The 21,375-nt window shown below is 32.7% G+C and overlaps 1 protein-coding gene across 2 annotated transcripts in view; it reads left to right on the top strand.

The window, feature by feature from the left end:
• DYNC2H1 (dynein cytoplasmic 2 heavy chain 1) overlaps window positions 1–21,375 on the top strand; it is a 367,862-nt gene that overhangs the window by 78,783 nt on the left and 267,704 nt on the right. For both annotated transcript variants that reach the window (XM_065882515.1, XM_065882514.1), the window contains exons 37-47: window positions 2,229–2,428; window positions 3,259–3,523; window positions 4,833–5,040; window positions 7,411–7,540; window positions 10,357–10,512; window positions 12,156–12,415; window positions 13,256–13,502; window positions 14,780–14,931; window positions 16,133–16,277; window positions 18,256–18,358; window positions 18,903–19,070. In XM_065882515.1, the coding sequence (XP_065738587.1) occupies window positions 2,229–2,428; window positions 3,259–3,523; window positions 4,833–5,040; window positions 7,411–7,540; window positions 10,357–10,512; window positions 12,156–12,415; window positions 13,256–13,502; window positions 14,780–14,931; window positions 16,133–16,277; window positions 18,256–18,358; window positions 18,903–19,070 (2,034 nt within the window). The remainder of the gene's footprint in view (window positions 1–2,228; window positions 2,429–3,258; window positions 3,524–4,832; window positions 5,041–7,410; window positions 7,541–10,356; window positions 10,513–12,155; window positions 12,416–13,255; window positions 13,503–14,779; window positions 14,932–16,132; window positions 16,278–18,255; window positions 18,359–18,902; window positions 19,071–21,375) is intronic.

Raw genomic sequence — 21,375 nt, 5'->3', positions numbered from 1 at the left:
GAGCGTGTCCTTCTACTCCCCCATCTTGGTTCAGGCTCCAAAATTACCCTTTTAAAGAAATATTTTAAGATTATAAAAATACCTTTTTTTAGATTAATTAATTTATTGAAGCTGCTCTGGGTCTTAGTTGCAGCACGCAGGATCTTCATTATGGCACGCGGGATCTTTTCGTTGTGGCCTGTGGGCTCTTTAGTTGCGGCATGTTGGCTTCTTCATTTTGGCATGTGGGCTTCTTAGTTGTGGCATGTGAACTCTTAGTTGTGGCATCCATGTGGAATCTAGTTCCCCGACCAGAGAATGATCTCAGGCCTCCTGTGTTGGGGAGTGTGGAGTCTTATCCACTGGACCATCAGGGAAGTCCCAAAAGTACCTTGGAGCAAAGGATAGTTTTAGATTTATTACAGTAAAGTTGCGAAGTTAGCATTTCCATCGTTTCCCTCTTATTTGCTGTGGTACATTTGTCAAAACTGGGAAACTGAGGCTGGTACATTACTATTAACTAAGTTCCAGACTTTATTTGGATTTCACCTGCTTTATCATTAATGTCCTCTTTCTGTTCCAAGATTGAATCTAGGGTGCCATGTTGTATTAAGTTGTCATGTCTCCTTAAGTCTCCTCTGCTCTGTGACAGTTTCTCAGTCTGTTTTTGTATTCATGACCCTGACAGGGTCCTAGTCAGATATCACATAGACTCTTTCTCAGTCTGGGTTTTTTTTCTGATATTTAACTCATGATTTAATTGAGTTGTGAACATTTGGAAAAAAATACTGCAGAGGTGGAATGCCCTTTTTAATTCATTTTAGTGGGTACATAATAACTATTTGACATCACTGGTGATGTTCACCTTCATTACTTATGTTAATGTTTTCCAGGTTTCTTTACTGTAGTTATTTTCCCCTTTCCCGACTCTCTTCTTTGGAAGCCAGTTACTAAATCTAGCTCACCTTGAAAGTGGGGAGGCAAGGATTAAGCTCCATCTCTTGGGGGGGGGTAGTATCTGCTTATATAATTTGAAACTCTTCCGTAAAGAAGATTTGTCTCTTCTTTTCCATGATGTATTTATTCAGATCAGTATGGACTTATGCATATTTTTTTATACTTTGCCACTTTTTTTCCCCATTTATATAAAGTAAGTTATTACCCCCACCAATTGATGTTTGCCTTCATGAAAGGCTGAATATTCAGCCTCTAGGTTGCTATCCAAATTTAAGTTAAATCACCATGAAAATAAGATAATATAAGAAAGAAGACTACGTGAAATTACCTATTTGGACTTTAAATGATCAAAATATACATCTTAAAAAAGGAAACTACAGCTTTTTTATTAGGTTGGCATATACCAGGGCAGAGAAGGTATTTGTTGAAGTACTTAGATTACCATTTTTCAGTTGTCTGTCTCTGGTGATTTTCATGAAATATATAAACCATACCTGTAGTAAATAAAGATGGCTTACTTATGAGTTCAGTGCTTTAAATAAACTCTAGTGCAGCCAAGCCTCTTTATATATATTTAAAGATAGAAATATTAAACAATTATAGAGAAATAGCATACTAAAAATAGTTTCTTGCCTTTATATAGGTGTCTGGTCAATTAATAGCTAATATTCTTGAAAAAATAAGAATCTGGCGATATTAGTATTTACATTTGGTTTAAGAATAGATTTATGAACCAGTTTTGAGCAACACTGATCAAAGAGTTTTGCTCAGTTTGTTAGTTTTTAGTTTTAGGATAAAAATCTCTGTGAGGTAAATATGCTGGTATATTTGGAAAGATACCTAAATCTGGAATTAAATCCCACCTATAATACTTAATGCTGAGCTCTCTCAGATAAGTCATTTAAACCCTTAGAGACTTAATGGTCTCATGTGTAAAATTGGAATAATAATAGAAATACTTCCTTACTCTATACAGTTGTTATAAGGATTACATCAGAATGGTAAAGTACTATGCAAAGAAATGTGTTAATGATTTTTATTATTAATTCAAGTCTGGGTACCCTGGGATTCAAATTCTATGAAAAATAGTCCAAAACTCAGTAATACTTGTTTTTCAGCAGTTAAAAGATAGTTAAGTAAGCTTGCCAATTCACATGATAGCATATGTCTTTAAATGTTACTAAATTCTAGTGCATCATTTAATTAATAATAATGCATATCAAGGCACGTAAAGACTTTTTGTAGTCATTAGATTCATAACTAATAATTTTAAAATGAAACTTTTTCTCTAGTTAATGAAAGTCACATTGTGGTACAAGCACTGAGGCTTAATACAATGTCAAAGTTTACATTTGCTGATTGCACTCGGTTTGATGCACTGATTAAAGATGTGTTTCCTGGAATTGACTTTAAAGAAGTAGAATATGATGAACTGAATGCTGCATTAAAGCAAGTCTTTGAGGAGGCCAACTATGAAATCATATCCAATCAGGTAACTGTCAAGAATACTTCATAATATATTGATCCTTTCTCCTAGTTAATTCTTTATTAACTATCTTTATCTTTTATCTTTCAACTTATCTTTCATCTTTCAACTTAAATCTTACTCACTCATGAAAGCCTTCCCTAATTTTCAAGTCCAAATTAGGTCCCCTTGCTATGTGCTTTCCTTACCTTTGTTGTATATACATATTTAATGTTTAGTTGCACACTTGATTAATATTAATATTAATATTTGATTCTCTCCCACCAGATAGTAGTCTCCATGAAAGGTGGGATCCATGTCTGTTTTACCATTTTATTCCTAGTGCCTGTTACGGAGCCTGGCATGTAATAGATCCATCATATGTGTCTTTGATAGTTGATTATGTATGATTTAGTTTAACTTTGACAATTTCTTAGGAGAACTTCACTTTCGTAGGTCTTTTTATGTAGCACAAATACATGTTCAAAATGAATACTTTTTTCTCACGTTTTTTTTTTGGAGAGAGACGGTATAAATGAATGAATGAATTAGCAAAGTGAATAAAATATTTAGTATATTTTATTTGAATGAATGAGTGAGTGAAGACAATAGTGAACATATTGTATTGTCAACTTGTAAAGCATACTTCTTTTTTTTAAAGAAATATGAATTTAAAGATCATGTTGTAAATATATTCAGATTTGTTTAGTAATTCTTTTATTTAAGGCTTTATCTTCCACTGAAGAAATAAAAGTCTTAATTTATGTTTGAAATAGAACAACTGTTGTCGAATGAGAGTAGAACTGTGTTTGATTGTACACTATAAATCATATATGAACATGTTTCTTTTCTACTAGATCAAGAAGGCTTTAGAATTGTATGAACAATTACGCCAGAGGATGGGAGTTGTTATTGTTGGTCCAAGTGGTGCTGGAAAATCAACTCTTTGGAGAATGTTAAGGGCAGCACTTTGTAAAATTGGCAAAGTGGTAAAACAATATACCATGAATCCCAAAGCTATGCCTAGACATCAACTATTAGGCCATATTGACATGGATACAAGGGAATGGTCTGATGGTGTTTTGACAAATAGTGCTCGCCAAGTAGTTCGAGAACCTCAAGGTTGGTCTCTATTGTGTGATTTATTGATTTATTTAATAATTTTTAGAGGATGATAGAGGTTGTCTATAATGCTATCCTTTTCAATTCTTATACATGACCATAAACTGCTGTATAGTGATCTACTTTGATATTTTACTTTGGAGGGCTGAAGACATGCTATCATTTTTACCTGTTATTCCATAGCAACTTTTATTATAATAGAAACTCAGAGTAATCTGGGTGAAACATAGTTTACAGCTAGATTAATCTACTGAATAAACATAATATCTTTGATTGCTGAACTGATATTATAATACCTCATAAATAAGCGAGATAACAAGTTTTTATTTAGGATTAAAATTGGTATGTGTGTCTGAACTTATCAGTTTGAATATAGTGCTTTCAATAATTTTGAAAATTTGAGTCATAAAGTAGTAGACTTTCTGGTCTAAATTTTTTGGCTTGGTGTTTAACAGAATTCTTGGTCAGACTCCCTACTTTTTGTTAGATCATAATTTAATTAATAGTTGTTTTTCTAAGCCAGTGAATGAAAGGTTTAGAATGTCTTAAGACATTGGAAGGAATTTTCAGTGTATAGTGTCTTCATTTTCAATGTAGTTGATATTATCACACTAAATAAAAACCAGATATACCTGTATTTGTTTCTCACACTTTTATGGGGGATATTTTCTTCTTTGAATTGTTTCAAAGGTCCAAGAACAACTTGAAACCACTTTTGTCTTAGGAAATATATATTAAAAACAGTTTGTTTTGGAAAGACTTGTGTACACAACTTGTTCACTGCTTCTCCCCTCTGAAGTCACCTTTTTATATATCAAAGAAATTTGATGGTGGTGTATTTTTTAGTTCTCATGTAGGACACTAAGGAGTAGGTTTCTCATATTTTCTAAAAGTGCTATTACATAGCAAGCATTCGTACATTCTAATGACATGGTAGAAGACAAAAGTCTAAGGAATATCTCACAAGCTTGTGGAAATAGAAATACCTAGGTCTTGCAAACCATGTTTTCTTTTACTGAGAATCCAGTTCTGTATGTTCATAGATCAATAGAGCCTTATTACAGAGTATATAACTGGGTCTCTGACCAGCTGAGCCAGGATTGCCCATGGGTTCTCCACACATTTGTATTGTGTTAATTCACATGAAAAATTTCAACTTGTTCAACTTTTTGTTCTTTATATTTGGCTTCAGAAGTATAAAATAATATGGAAATTACTTCTAAAGAATAAGTGATAATTCTTTTATTCTTTATTTTTAATTATTATCATTGCATTTATTTTTATCTCTACTTTTTTTGTTTGAAAATAGATGTCAGCTCATGGATAATCTGTGATGGTGATATTGACCCTGAATGGATAGAATCTCTGAATTCTGTTCTGGATGATAATCGACTACTCACTATGCCCAGTGGAGAAAGGATTCAGTTTGGCCCAAATGTTAACTTTGTATTTGAAACTCATGATTTAAGTTGTGCCTCACCAGCCACAATATCTAGAATGGGAATGATCTTTCTTAGGTGAGAGCATTTGCATACACTGTATTAGAATATTCTTCAATTATTATTTTGGTTTTACAGCTAAGTGAAATAAGTAATGTATGGGTAATGTGTGAATATTTGTTTTCCTCATTCTTATTAACTTCTTTTTGTTTGTTTGTTAGGTTTTAATTCATTCAGAGAGTTCCTGTTTATTGCAGTTGAATTATTTCAGCAGTGTAGTTGTATCACAATTACTAAATAATTATTTTTTGTTTACTTAAATGAAACAGCAAGTATTTAATTTGTTTTCTTCTTTTTTCTATAACTTTTATTTAAATATTATGATTGAGTTCAGAGAAGTTTTACAAATTGGAAACCTCTTTACTTAATATTTTCTTTCTTCAGTGTATTTGGAAGAGGCTTGAAGAGCAAAAATAAATAACAAACTGATTTTAGATTTCATATACAGTAGTCACATACTAAAACATGGATATTTGAGCCAGTTTCTGCCCAAAATGAGTAATTAGAAAGTTTTCTTTTACCTTTTGAATTTATGTTTTAGAATTTGATATTTGTCTATATAAAGTTCTCTACTCTTTTATAATCATTTGAAACCATTTTCGATGTTATATGACACATGGTAGGGTTATCAAGTTCATTCAGATTGTTTCCAAAATTATTTAATTGCTTACTTCTTTGATAGTATTATAGGAAACATTTATATTAAACTAGCCATAAACTCCCAATTAATATTTTGAGGTATTAATTATTTAAAAAATAATACAGCATTGGGTTTATAGCTTTTATAGCAGTATCTCACACAATTTATCTTATTTATTCAATGTATTCTTATAATCTTGTGAGAAAAATAGGATAAAAGGGAAGTTTATCACTAACTTTTAAAATATTTATTGAATGCCCATTACCTATATGATGTTAAGTTAGGCATTTTAGGAGAGACAGCAAGAAAGGAGTAAAGCTAACAGTTATGAAGGGCTTATATTTATGAAGAGCTTGTCTTTATGGAACATACGTTCACAAAGGAGATAATATAAATATAACAGCAATTATAAGCTAGAATATAAATGAAATAAGGGGTAAGTAGAATGCCATATTGTAGAGCAATATGCCTGTATAGCTGCATGTTGCTGTAGAGGATTTGAACATTGTTGGTGAACCAGATATTGTTTGTGAGAGGCATAATGAATATATATGATTTCATGTAAAATACAAAAACATATTAATTATTTTTAGTTGCCTTTTGATTAGATTGTACCTTAGTTTTAGGTTTTATTCATTTCTTCAGCAGATATTTGCACTTGATATGCAATAGGCCAAATGAAGACCTTTTAATAATGAAAGAGAATGCTATTAATTATGCTGTGATAACTGATATAAATCAAGATTGTCTTAGACAAACCAAGACGTAGTTGCCGTGGGCACTGAGGAGATACTGTGACAACAAAGTCTTTATTCTGAAGGAGTTTAGCATCTTTGCTTTGTCTGTTTTGAGCTTATCAAATGTAATTTAAATATTTACCTTTGATCTTTTCATTTTTTCTTTTGCTTATTAAACTGGATAGAAATATGGGAGGAGAAATTCAGGGACTCAGTATTTACTCGTGTTGCTATGAAACACTGGTAGAAGATGGGAAAAATGATAAAATTGTGAGCCCTTGTAACTTCTAAAATTATTAATTATGAGTTGTTTTTACTATAATTTTTATAAATATGCAACATATAATTTTGAATAAGATGTCTATATTATTTTTAATTTCAATCATTGGTTGTTACTCATATAATTAAATGATTTGCTAAAAAAATTATATTTTACTTTAGGATGATCTTCTAGTTTCAGTAGTGGCATGGGAATTTAGGTGTTTGGCTTTTTTGGGGACAGAGAAAAAGAAAAAGTACTTTTAAAGATCTGCATTAAGATGCAGTGCAACTTGAAGTTTAATGTGCATTTGAATCACCCAGAGATATTGTTAAAGTGAAGATTTTGCTTCATTAAGTCTGGGATGGGACTTGGGATTCTGTAGACCACACTTTGGATAGGAAGGGTTTAGACCACTTTTTGGCTAACTTGTAGTTGTGTAATTCTTCTTTAATCTATACTTATAATGATATAGATGACATTTATTTGCTTTATTTTATAGAAAATGACATACATATAATATATATATACCTGTATGTATGTATATATGTAGAAGTAATGTATACACACAATATGTATATATATGTAGAAGTAATATATACACACATACATATACAGAAGTAAAGTGAATTCTTACATACTAGCAGATAGAGTACATGTGTAGAATGTTTATTGGAGCAGAAATTTATTTTGAAAGTAAATTCACAATTTCTTTCTAAATAGTTTCTTACATGTTTGTTAATGTGTTTCAGTGATGAAGAGACGGATCTTAATTCTCTGATAAAATCTTGGTTGAGGAACCAGCCTCCTAAATATAGAAATAATCTTGAAAACTGGATTGGGGATTATTTTGAAAAGGCTTTACAATGGGTTCTAAAGCAGGTAAGATAATTATAATATTTCATAATTATTTAGGCAAGAAGTATAATGATTGAGTGTTGCTTACATTTAACTGCTTTTTAGTATAAGAGCTCTGACAGAATATGAGGATGGAGTGAGGGGTAGATGTCTTCATTGCTGTCCCACTGTATTTCATGGTATAACTTTTTATTGTGTTAGTCTTAAAACACTTTAATTCTTCCATCCACGATAGCTTGCACTGCTTGCCTAAAAATCTTGAACATTGGAATGCCTTTCTAAGCTTTACTAGCAAACCCATCTTGCTGTCACATTTTACTGTGTCAGTAAATATCTGCATATATGTCATGCTAAAAATAATGACAAGTTAATACTAAAGTAGAGAAAGAATGGTGAGTTATTTATAACATTATTAAAACATTTGTTTATTCAACAAAAATTTATTGAATATCTGATAGACGCCCTAGACAAGACTTTGTGAGGTGAACATTAACAGGACAATCACTATCCCTGCGAAGGGTTTGTCTCATGGAGGAAAATGACATGTAAAAAGATAATCACAATATAACAGGATGAAGAGAGTATTACTGCCTTCTAGGAGAATTTTAAAAAAGGAGATCACATTTAATTTTGAATTTGAAGCATGAATAGAAGTTTAGCATGCAAAGAAGACAATTTTCATGTATCTGCATGATTTTTTCAAATTTTCTTGGTTTTTCTTTTATGTCATTGCTTTTATAAAAAACATGAACATATAAAAATAGAGGAAATAAATAGCAATGAGGATTTTTTTTTTAAGTATCCGATTATTAATCTGAACTTGATTTAGAGGTCAGTACTTGGGGTTGAACAAATCACGTAGAGAAATGGCAATCTCACGTTAGTTTTCTAAACTTTTTTTGTAAGGATGAATGATGGAGGAGTAGGGATTTGGGAGGAAATGATGCAAATGAGATAGGTTTTCCTGGAGACTTCAGGGAAGAACCACTCTCACCAGCCCTCAGTATGACTGAGCTGTCTACCTCTTTGTGCTTCTGCAGCAATGTACTGTGTCCTTCAACTATATTATAATTGCTTTCATTCAACTATAAGCACCTTGAGGGCAAGGACTAAGCCTGTTATAGTCCTTGTTGTATCCCCAGAACCAAAGTTTGTTAATAACAGAGTAGTGAATCAGAGTATATGAGCTTAATTAAACACCTGTTGCCTATGTTTGTAGCACCTGTTCAGTAGGTGTGTTGTTATTTCATTAATATAAAACATACAGAGCCTAACAGGGCTCTCCAATGCAAATACCTTGAGGTCATCTACTTGCATGCTGTTAGTGTTAGAATGAGAAATATAATACTAGATATAATGTATTGAAAAAAAGGGGTTTATGACTATAGAAATGATAACAGGATAAGACTGTTAAACCATAGAGTGGATACCAAAGATTCAGTTAGAAAATAAACTAATTCTGTTCTGAGGTCAGTTCCCTGTTATTTTTTGAAAATTTTTTAATGTGTTGAGTGTTCCTTCTTTCTTTATTCTGTGCTTTGTTCACCATGTTCAGATTCTGAGAGATATACTATAATGAATGCTCTAGTCAAGTGCTGATTTTATTTATAACTAGAGCTTTACTTTCTTGTATTTAGCAAATCAGGCAATCTAGAAGAAAATATGTAGGTTTCCTTTATCTTGCCTTTAAAGCCTAGAACTCTTAGTATGGCCTAAGCCATTGGATTTCTACTCATCTCCTCCCTTTTTCCCATTTTTCCACCTATTTCTCAATTCTTGAAAAATATTTATTATGCAGGCAGAGTGCTTTTTTAAAAAAATGTAAATTGGGTCGTTTTATTCTCTTAACGTTTAAAGGCACTGAAAATAAAATTTGCACTCCTTACCACGGCCTGTACAATTGCACATATCCTGGCCCTTGCCTACCTTTCTGACTTCAACCGCTCTTCCTTTGCTTACTCAGGCATAAGCGTCTTTTAATTCCTTAACTACGCCGGTGGCTTACCATTGCATATGCTGTGTTCTCTGCATGTCAGATAGATCTCATTCTTTTAATGTTAGCTTAAATGTCACCTTTTTCAAAGAGACCTTGAGTCTGCAATCTGAGTTATCCGTTCTCAGAATACACTCTTCCTCTGCTTTATAGCTTCTGCCACAATGTATTAACCATCTCCTCTACTAGACTTGACTTCCATTAAGACAATTGCTCTGTTTAATTCACCTTTTTAAAAAAATACCTAGCACCACATACAGATCCTAATGCATAATTTGTTCTCAGCAAATACTTAGAGAAAGAATGAGAACGCTTTCCCCTTCTAACTCCCTGGCAGTTACACAGGGCCCCAGAGGCCCACAGATCAAAATCATCTACACCACCAGAGTCCAAAAGTTTCATTTTAAAATTCTGTGTAGAGAAAAAGTTCCAAATTGTTTTTAAGCCTGCTTTTACTTTTCTTTCTTGTCCAGAGCCATTAATCTAGCCCTTGCCTCTAGCTTCTTTTCTATCGGCAAGAGGAAATGAGGGACTATTACTTTTAGACCAATGCTCATTGATTTACCTTATTTTTTTAAATATTCTTCAGGTTTAGGAAGTAAACAAACAGTGTATCTATTTGAGGAATCAAGCACTTTCAGCTAGAAATACACAATTGTGTTTTTATGATTACTTTTTATTTTCAAAGTTTATATATATAAATTGAAATCTAAACGTTCTATAACTTGAGTAGGGGGATTAATTTAAAGATGATCCTTGAAAAGATAAGTAAACATTAATCTGTGTATGGTTCTAATTTACTGGTTAATATTTACCTTTTGTCTGTAACATGGATTTCAATCAACAGAATGACTATGTGGTAGAAACAAGTTTGGTTGGGACTGTGATGAATGGTTTATCACATCTCCATGGATGCAGAGATCATGATCAATTTATTATTAATCTCATAAGGGGGCTGGGTGGAAATCTGAACATGAAGTCACGTCTGGAATTCACCAAAGAGGTAATACACGTTTAAAGCCTATGTTTAGTCAACATTTTTTGTCAATTTTCATTGATCCTTGGTATAGAACTTTAAAATTTTAAAATTATGCATTTAATACAATAATAATGCATTTATATACAGATCTTCCTCGAATTATGATGGAGCTACATCCAGATAAACCCATCATAAGTTGAAAATATCCTAAGCCGAAAATGCATTTACTACACCTAACCTATCAAATATCATAACTTAGTCTAGCCTGTCTTAAAGTCTTCAGAACACGTACATTAGACTACATTTGGGCAAAATCCTCTAACACAAAGCCTATTTTATAATAAAGTGTCAAATAGAATGTAATTTCTTGACTGTTATACAGAAAGTGAAAAATAGTATGGTTGTAAGCATATCAGTTGTTTACCCTGGTGATTTTGTGGCTGACTGCCCAAGCTGCAGTTTGCTGCCACTCACTGCCACTGCCCAGCATCACAGGAAGGTATCTTACCACATTATTGCTAGCCTGGGAAGAGATCAAAATTCAAAGTACGGTGTTTACTGAATGCATATCACTTTCGCCCTATTGTAAACTTGAAAAATCTTTAAGTCGAGCCATTGTAAGTTGAGGACTGTCTGTATAAGTACATAGGTACATGTATACTTATTTTCTCCTTTGATTGAACTAGTTTGTGTTATTTTATGATATTAAAATTTTATAAAATAATATTTAATAGGCTAAAGTTCTGACTATACCTTTTTTGTTAGATATTTTTGATACTTAGCTATGTAAATAAATATAATTATTCATTTTTAATCTTAAAATAACATTTTTAATCATTTTTTTTTAACCAGAAGAGTTTTAGCAGTTAGGAATGCTTGGATGGAGTAATCATTATAAATATTTTCTTTATTAAATGCAAAGGGATATTTCAGCCACGTTTATAAAACTAAATTCTACATATTAAGGAATTTCTTCCTATTGGCCTCTGTTGAAATACTTGAACACATATTCCTTTGGGTTGGCTCCAACATTATGTTCTGCATTTTTATCACTTTGTTTCATTGATATCACCATTTATTGCTTTCTCTGTTCTGTTTTTCTTTCCACGGCTGTTCTGTTGCCTCTGTTACCAGATGCTTCTCATTGCTACCACTCAATGTCATATTATATGCTGCTTTTAAGCAGACATTTTATGGCCAAAGTTTAGAATAAAGCTGTTGAAGAGTGGCATTAGGGGCTAACTCTCTGCTGTGTATCTGTGCAGATAACAGTTTTTTGTGTAAGAAAGAACAAGTTGAGAGCAGTGGTGGTGACAGTGGAATGTTCAGTACCAAAATGTACTGGAAATGAAAGTTCTAGGAGTCCTACATTGTACAATTTGTAATTTAGTGTTCATAAGAATTCAATTAAAAGTTGAATATATTTATACAACGTATGTGTGAACCACATGACTTTTATTTGCTTAAATGATCATTCAGAGAGTAATATTTCAGATAAAATGTTACTATAATTATTAAGGATATTAGGTGAGTTTAGTGCATGTGAACTTTTTTATTTTTAAAGTAAGATGATTCTCTTTGGAGCATTTACTTTAAAGAATTAAAATTTCACATACTCTGTTTGGAGCACTGTATATGAAAACCTATCACAACTTTTTCCTCTTAAGGTTTTTAATTGGGCACGAGAATCTCCTCCGGACCCTCACAAACCAATGGACACCTACTATGACTCGAGTAGAGGACGATTAGCATCTTATGTGCTGAAGAAGCCAGAAAACTTGTCTGCTGATGATTTCAGTAATAGCCAAACTCTTCCAGTCATTCAGACTCCTGACATGCAACGAGGTCTAGATTATTTCAAACCTTGGTTAAGTTCTGATACTAAACAGCCATTTGTTCTTGTCGGACCAGAAGGATGTGGCAAAGGGTAAGAGGAGAAAAATGTTAATCGAGGTGCATATTGTGGATTTATGCTTCTCTCCTGTTTTAAAATGATTTAACAGCTTTTGTTACCTTTTTTTTGGTTAAAGTAGCATTTACATTTTCATGAAGGACTCTTCATTGTCACTACTTGTAAAGATAATATGACTATAGAGAAAAATATGTCCTTTTTTCTGCCGAGTTATGTGTTTTCCAGTGGAATTAGAAGAAGATACTCTTAAAAAGAATCTGTGCGTACAATCATAAAAAATGAATACCTGATGTACTCGCAAACTACTATATGCTGTAGTTATAAAAAATGAATCTTGAAGTTAGCTATTTAAAAATAGCTTTTAATTCAGTGGAATTCAACCTATTTTTAGTGCCTCCTGAGTGTAGTTTTTTGGAAATAAAGGAAATATGGATTATTATTTTCACATTTCTGGTAATAATTAAACAATTCTGTAAAGTCATAGTAATTTTTTTTAACTTGGAGAACTTAATATTTTAAAATCTTTCCTTCAACTGTGGGGAAACAATACTTTTTATGTGTACTTTTTCAAACTGAATTATTTCTGTGAACTGGGATTTATTTTTTTTTTTTTGCTGAAAGAGTCCCAAGAATGCCTTAAAATATGAATTAATTCTTTTCCCAGTCTAAAAATTAGAAAGCTTACCTTCATAGCTATGGATAGTTATAGAAACCGTATCTATTTTTACCACTTTTCCCTTAAACAGCATACGTAATTTAGAAACTAAAATATTTAAAAATAGAAATTTTGTATTGAATATAGAAAGTATTTTATTGGTTGCATTTGTGAAGTCAAGTGTTTTATATCTTTCTCAGGATGCTGCTCAGGTATGCCTTTTCCCAACTCCGGTCCACTCAAATTGCTACAGTTCACTGTAGTGCACAAACTACTACTCGGCATCTCCTGCAGAAACTGAGCCAGACTTGCATGGTAATCAGTACTAATACTGGTCGAGTGTATAGACCAAAAGACTGTGAGAGACTTGTTCTGTACTTAAAAGATATCAACCTACCCAAGCTTGATAAATGGGGGACCAGTACTTTGGTAGCTTTCCTGCAGCAGGTGGGTCTTATCACTTGAAGTGTTTTGATATAATTGGAAACAATTTAATTTCATTAACTTTTCTTGTAGATAGAAAATCTGCTTTCCTTTTTAGGGCTAGTTTTATCTAGCATGTGTCATGGAAATTAAACTCTTGAAGCATCTCACACTTGCTCCAGGGCTACTTTCTTTGATCTTCCTCCATCTAAAGATTAGTATTACATCAAGATGATATATGACAAAAACAGTAAAAACAACCTTTGCCCTACACCATTTACCTACCCTTTATTCCTAAAAAATGGAGAAAAGCAGAAGCTGGGGATGGTGCTGGAGCTGGGGAAGTTTTTGCTTTATTCTTTTAGGTATGCATTCTTCTGAGAGCAGTTAGACTTCCTCAGTCATGCTTCAGTCACTGTGGAAGATTTTTTTTCTTTATGTGATTTACATCACATTAGAAACTCTAAATTCTAAATTAGAGCTTAATATACTCATTTTGGTTCACATTTTGCTTTTCTATATAACTGAAGAATATAATAAAATATTTATAGAAAAAATATTATCCTTATATTTCTCCTGATTTCTTTCACTTTTTTTTTCTGGCCATACGTGGGCCTCTCACCGCTGTGGCCTCTCCCGTTGCGGAGCACAGGCTTCGGACAGGGGGCGCAGGCCCAGCGGCCATGGCTCACGGGCCCAGCTGCTCCGCAGCATGTGGGATCTTCCCGGAAAGGGGCACGAACCCGTGTCCCCTGCATCGGCAGGCGGACTCTCAACCGCTGCGCCACCAGGGAAGCCCTATTTCACTTTTTTTTTTTTTGATAATTGTTGGTAGATTTATACTATCACCTGTATTTTAACATTTACTTGAAAAGCATTTTAAAAATGAGGATAATTCAGCTAACATTAATTGAACACAGAGTCTTTAAAATTAAAAACAAAATTTTTATTGGAGTTTAGTTGATTTACAATGTTGTGTTAGTTTCTGCTGTACAGCAAAGTGAATCAGATATACCTATACATATATCTACTCTTTTTTAGATTCTTTTCCCATATAGGTCATTATAGAGTATTGAGTAGAGTTCCCTGTGCTATACAGTAGGTCCTTATTAGTTATCTATTTTATACATAGTAGTGTGTATATGTTGATCCCAATCTCCCAGTTTGTCTTCCCCCCATTTCCTAGTAACCATAAACCTCTGTTGATGATTGCATTTGGAAACAATTGAATTTTATGCAAAATATATCATGATTAGAAAATCTTAAGCATAAAACGCTTAAATATATTTATTTTCAAATAGGTATTGACATATCAAGGATTTTATGATGAAAATTTGGAATGGGTTGGTTTAGAAAATATTCAAATTGTGGCTTCTGTGTCAGCTGGAGGAAGACTGGGAAGACATAAGCTTACTACCAGATTTACTTCTATTGTTCGTCTTTGTGCTGTAGAGTACGTATCATTGTTTTAAAAGATTTTTTTGACTTAGGGAGACATACATTGCATTTTATGAAAGGTATATATTAATGATATTACTTCAAAATGTAGAATATAAAAATAGTCAAACTTAAGCTCTGATGTTAGTTTTTTCCTATCCTTCCTAAACTGTAGGCAGTAATTTAGGGTGATGAAGGCTTTAATCAATGCTTGTTATATATTAGAAACAAAACAACTGCTTTGTATTGTCTCTAAATGTCAATCTCAGGAACCTGAACGGTGGGTTTTAGATTTAAATGTTTTATGGGTTATTTAAAGCAAAAATACAATCAAATTTTATGTAGATAACTAAAAAGAGAATTTAAATTTTAACAAAGTAGAGTTAGGTCATTTAGTGGCTTATAATATTAATCATAACATACCCATCCATCTCCATGGTCCATAATTGTTACATGGACTCGAATTTTATGACGCTAGGTCCTCTATTTTGCCTTACAAAATCTTGTTTTTGTGTTTTCATGCTAAACTGCCCCCGTCTATTAATATTCTTCTTTTAGAAATGTTACAGCAACCAATTAAGCTGTACTGAAATAGATTTTGCTTAGGGAGAAACAGGTTGATTTTATTTGTTGTTTTCTACTTCTGTAGTTCTAAGGTGGATTACTGTTCTTTGTACAGATTATACTTAATTCAAAATACTTTTTCTTAAGCAGAATTTTCCTTTGGCCCTTTCTAAAGAGCCGTGGTCTTTTAAACAATTATGTTTTTAAGTAATTTCATTGGAATCCTCTGTTAGAATCCTTAGTATTTGAAAACAGATAATTAGGGATCTGATTTAGTTGAAGTAACAATAGGGTCTGTGAGCCTGGCCTTAGCCGTTGAGTAAACCTTGGAGGTATTTAGGCCTTACAATTTGAAAACCACACAGTTTGAAAACCATTGCTATAACTTAACATTAAAATAATAATTTAGGGGACTTCCCTGGTGGTCCAGTGGTTAAGAGTTCGCCTTCCAATGCAGGGGGTGCAGGTTCGATCCCTGGTCAGGGAGCTAAGATCCCACATGCCTCGTGGCCAAAAAACCAAAACATAAAACAGAAGCAATATTGTAACAAGTTCAATAAAGACTTCAAATATGGTCCACATCAAAAAAATCTTAAAAGAAATAGTAGTTTAGAATGTTGATTTATTTCAACTTCTTATATGCTTTTTTTTAGTTACCCAGAAAGAGAGCAATTACAGACAATTTATGGAGCATATCTGAAACCAGTTCTACATAAAAATCTGAAGAATCATACTATTTGGGGTTCTTCATCAAAAATTTATCTCTTAGCAGGATCTATGGTACAAGTGTATGAACAGGTATATATTCACTTACATTGTAGTTTTCATATCTATTGGTATTACTCCCAAAGGGCTACCTTTAATCCTGATTTGTGTTGATGCTCAGGCTTTCTTTTCCTGTCGTTTATTATACTTTTCTACTGGAGAGTGACTCTGTGAGGATAGATGTTTGTGTGTGTGTTATTCATTATTGTATCTTCTGACATAGTTTCTAATAGACACCCAAAAAGTATTGAATGAATAAATCAGTGAGTAGATGGTCATTCTGCTTTGATTTCAAATTTAGTTTATTTACAGTGGGGTTCATCTTCTTTCCAAAACTAGATCTTTCTCCTGACTTCTATCAGTTTCTGTCTTTCAGGCTTCAAACCCGAGAGTAGTTCTTGATGTTTATTTCTTTCCTTTTATCTGTGAGGAAATGTCTAAAATATTCTGATAAAGTGGGGTGATACATGAAAATAGGCGTTAAGGATGCAGAAGATATTTATTGAGTACCTTCTCTTTCCAGTGCTAGTCCTAGGGATACAAAGATGACTGAGTCACTATTCCCTAGAAATGCACAGTCTAATGAAGAACCTGATCATATAAATAAACTATTAACGCAGGGTAGTAAGTCTATCAATAACAATATGCACCAGTTACAGAGATAGCATGGAAGAGGGAGTGAATAGCTTTGTTGTGTGTAGTAGATTTTTTTTTAACATCTTTATTGGAGTATATAATTGCTTTACAATGGTGTGTTAGTTTCTGCTTTATAACAAAGTGAATCAGCTATACATATACATATATCCCCATATCTCCTCTCTCTTGCATCTCCCTCCCACCCTCCCTATCCCACCCCTTTAGGTGGTCACAGAGCACTGAGCTGATCTCCCTGTGCTATGCAGCTGCTTCCCACTAGCTATTTTACATTTGGCAGTGTATATATGTCCATGCCACTCTCTCACTTCGTCCCAGCTTACCCTTCCCCCTCCCCATGTTCTCAAGTCCATTCTCTAGGTCTGCATCTTTATTCCTGTCCTGCCCCTAGGTTCTTAAGAACCTTTTTTTTTTTTTTAGGTTCCATATATATGTGTTAGCATACAGTATTTGTTTTTCTCTTTCTGACTTGCTTCACTCTGTATGACAGACTCTAGGTCCATCCACCTCACTACAAATAACTCAATTTCGTTTCTTTTTATGGCTGAGTAATATTCCATTGTATATTTGTGCCACATCTTCTTTTTCCATTCATCTGTCGATGGACACTTAGGTTGCTTCCATGTCCTGGCTGTTGTAAATTTTAAGAGGAGATGAAATGTGGTCTAAGGTTTGAAAAATAAAGAGAAATTCACAAAGTGGCTGGAGGTCAAAGAGGGTCTTCTTGGGTAAAGGGAATAGCATGTGAAAGTTATGGAAATGTTTGTGGAGGATGCTTTTTATAGTATTGGAGTAGAAGTGGGGAAAAATAAAGCTATGTTTTTCTAAATTAATTCAAATGTTAGGCAGTCAAGGCCAGAATAAGAGCAATAGCTCCATCCGTAGAGAGGAAGGAAGAGGCTCTTCTCTCGTTGGTTATATGTTGAATTGTGGCACTTTGATTTGTTAAAAGTTTAATGATTTCTTGAACACAAGATAGCTCTGTGGGTCCCACCATTATAAAATGGGTCTGTCTTACACCCATGAGCACCTTGGAATTATAACTACCATTTTATAAAATTTAGGTTAGCTTTCCTTGAATTCCTTTCTTTAGCAGGGCTTTTTAACCTTTCATTTTATTTTTTTCCATGGACAACCTTTGGCAGTTTGTTGAAGTTTATGAACAACCTCTCTTAGATACTGTTTTTAAATGCATAAAATATAGAATACAAGATAACTGAGGAAATAAGTAATATTGAAATACAGTTCCAGCCACTGGTAGAAATTGACATTCCTATGAATTTAAGGTGACTGAAAAATTTATAGCATGATTATATATTTAAGAGAGTAGACAGATCATTTACTATATTTTTTTCAGGTGCGGGCCAAATTTACAGTTGATGATTATAGCCACTATTTCTTTACTCCTTGCATCCTTACCCAGTGGGTTCTTGGCTTATTCAGATATGATTTAGAAGGAGGTAAGTTTTGCTTTTATGATTTCAAATCACTTATCTCCCTTTAGAATATCATATTGTGTGTGTGTGTGTGTGTGTGTGTGTGTGTTTATGCTGTATATGTATATTATATTTGTAATAGATAAATGAGTATTGTAATTATAGTATTTTAAAAATTAAAATGTTAATATTAAATTTAAACATGATATTAAACTTATGATATTTTATTATGCTTCCTCTCCTAAAGTATGATTGTCACTATTAAAACTTGATTTGGAAAAAAATGTAATTGTTATCCTTTGTAGCCAAAGCATGTTTAATATGCTCTTGGGGATTGATATTTTTATTGAACAACTAATAGAGTTTAATCCTTTAAAGAATCAAAAAAGTTTACCAACTCATTAATAAAATGAATTTTAACTCTTTTTCCCTTTATTCTATTTATCTGACGCCAAAATAATGGTATGTAGATTCTCATTCTCTATTTCTTTCTAATATTATGTTGAAACAGACCATTTTTAAATCATTTGAATTTTATTATAATTAAAGAAAATTTTGCCTTTTTTAGGATCCTCAAACCATCCTCTAGCTTACGTATTAGAAATTGTAGCATATGAAGCGCGGCGCTTATTTCGTGACAAAATTGTTGGTGCAAAGGAACTTCATTTATTTGACAGTATTTTAACATCAGTGTTTCAAGGAGACTGGGGCTCAGATGTACTAGACAATATGGCAGGTAATATAGTTACAGAGTTTATGTAAATATATAAAAGTTATGAGCACTTCCAATTTTTTTCTTACTGATAGCATGATTTCATATATCTAAACAAATGAAAACTTTGGATAATTTATATATGTATTACTGAATCACTTTGCTGTAGAGTAGAAATTAACACAGCATTTTAAATCAACTATACTTCAGTAAAATTAATTACAACAAAAACGCTAAAACTTTGGATAATTTTAATGTTTTTACCGTAAGAGGCTGCTCTGTCTTCTTTGCTAGATTTCAATAATTATGTTCCAAACAAAATATGATGACGATAATTGTTTTCTTGGAAACGGTTGTTCAGACCGTAATGTTTAACATTTGCAATTCAAAACTGTATTTCCTGAAGGACTTTTACTAATAAAAATAGCCGTATATGTGTGATATTTAAAGATCATAGTGAAAATCCATATTTGATTATAATGAACTTTCGCTTGAGAAAGTGACTCATTCCTGTCACTACTCATAACGTCATTAGCACAGAACTTCTTATGTACCCTCTTATCAGCTTCACCCATTATTATGATAAACAAAGCATAGCACCAGTCAAAGGAGCTATGTTGCATTTGCAACTATTACTGCTTAATGACCGATTTACATTATGAAATGCTGTGGGAGTGATGCATATAAAATGAAAATCAACATGTTGAAAAGGCCTTTGACAGAAGATGACTGTAATATGGAACTCTTTCCTAATAAAACTGCTTTCAAGCTACAAAATGAATTTCTATTCTATTAGAGTGTAAGGCAAGCCTTCAAAAATATTTCATATAATACATTATGTTGTATCTTTCTAGATTTGATATTGGTTCCAGGGTCATAATGACGTAAGCCAAGGGGAGTCTTGAAGGTGAAAAGGATACTAAGATTGATAGAAGGAATTTTCTAGGTGCTGCTTGAGTTTTAGAATCAGGAAATAAGTTCAAAGGAACCTAAGACAGGAAGAAATGCTGAGAGAAGCCTGTTAATAGTTCAAAATTGTCTTGATTTTGAGTGAGGTTTTATGTCATTGTGGCGTGTAGTTTTCATGGCTTAGCATGGAGAGGCTCTTGTTCTAAAATGCTGCCATGTTTCTCAGTCTAAAAATTGAGTTAATAGTGTCTCGTCTTGCAGAGAAAGTGACATATCCTTTGGGCATTAGATAGTATCAGTGTCTTATCTAAATTCTCTAGAATTTGGTATCTTTTAGAGTCTCCTGTGTAGGACTCAATAATATTTTTTTCTCAGTATTTTACTTTTTAATGAAGGGTTGCATTTAAAAAAAAATACAGGCTTGATTGATATATGTTAGATCCAGGCAAATATGATTTTCACATAGTAGAATATTAAGAAAAATTATTAAGAAAAATTTTGGTTGCTTAAAAATTTTAAGTATCCAAAATTAAAAATTTAATTTTGGATACTGAAAAATAAACTAGATACATTCTTGTGCTTAAGAAACTTGTAATCTAATGGCAGATACAGATGTGAAAGTCCTTGCTTACAATGATAACTATTGATAATATGTTTAGGTGCCACAAAGATTTATGCAAATAGATGGTTAAACTGGTAAATACAATAGAGCATGAAGTGTTTTACAATTAATATAACTTTTCTGAATATATTTGGGATAAATGTTGGATATTAGGTGTGTAGAAGAGTAGAGACTAATTCCTTTTTGAGGAAGTTACTTTGAAATTTTTTATTTTGAGATAATTGTAGATTCACGTACAGTTGTAAGAACTAACAGAGAGCACATGTACTTTTTACTTGTTTTCTTTCAACTCTGGCAAAAATAGTATAATATCACAACCAGGATATTGACATTGATACAGTTAAAATGGATCAACTCCTCTTCCATCCCCTGGAAACCACCCATCTTTTCTGTGTTCAATTTTGTCATTTCAATAATCTTATTTTCAATCAGAATAATTCTCTGGAGATATATGCAGGTTCTTGAGTGTTTCAGTAGTTTGTTCCTTTTTATTGCTGAGTAGGTATTATATTTAGACATGCTACCATTTCTTTCACCATTTACTTGTGGAAGGGCATCTGAGTTGTTTTCAGTTTTTGACTATTAAGAGGAAAGCTGCTGTAGGCATTTATGTGCAGGTTTTTGTGTGGAGATTTTTGTTTCTCTGAGATAAATGCTCAGGAGTGCAGTTGCAGGGTTGAATGGTACTTGTATGCTTAGTTCAAAAAAAAAAAACCTGCCATACTGTTGTCTAGAGTAGCTGTATTTCAGTTTACATTTCCATCAGCAATTTACGAGTGATCCAGGTGTTCCACATCT

Source organism: Phocoena phocoena, chromosome 8, assembly GCF_963924675.1.
Source record: "Phocoena phocoena chromosome 8, mPhoPho1.1, whole genome shotgun sequence".
Taxonomy (NCBI): domain Eukaryota; kingdom Metazoa; phylum Chordata; class Mammalia; order Artiodactyla; family Phocoenidae; genus Phocoena; species Phocoena phocoena.
Note: the sequence above shows the minus strand (reverse complement) of the source record. Positions and strands in the feature narration are given on the sequence as shown.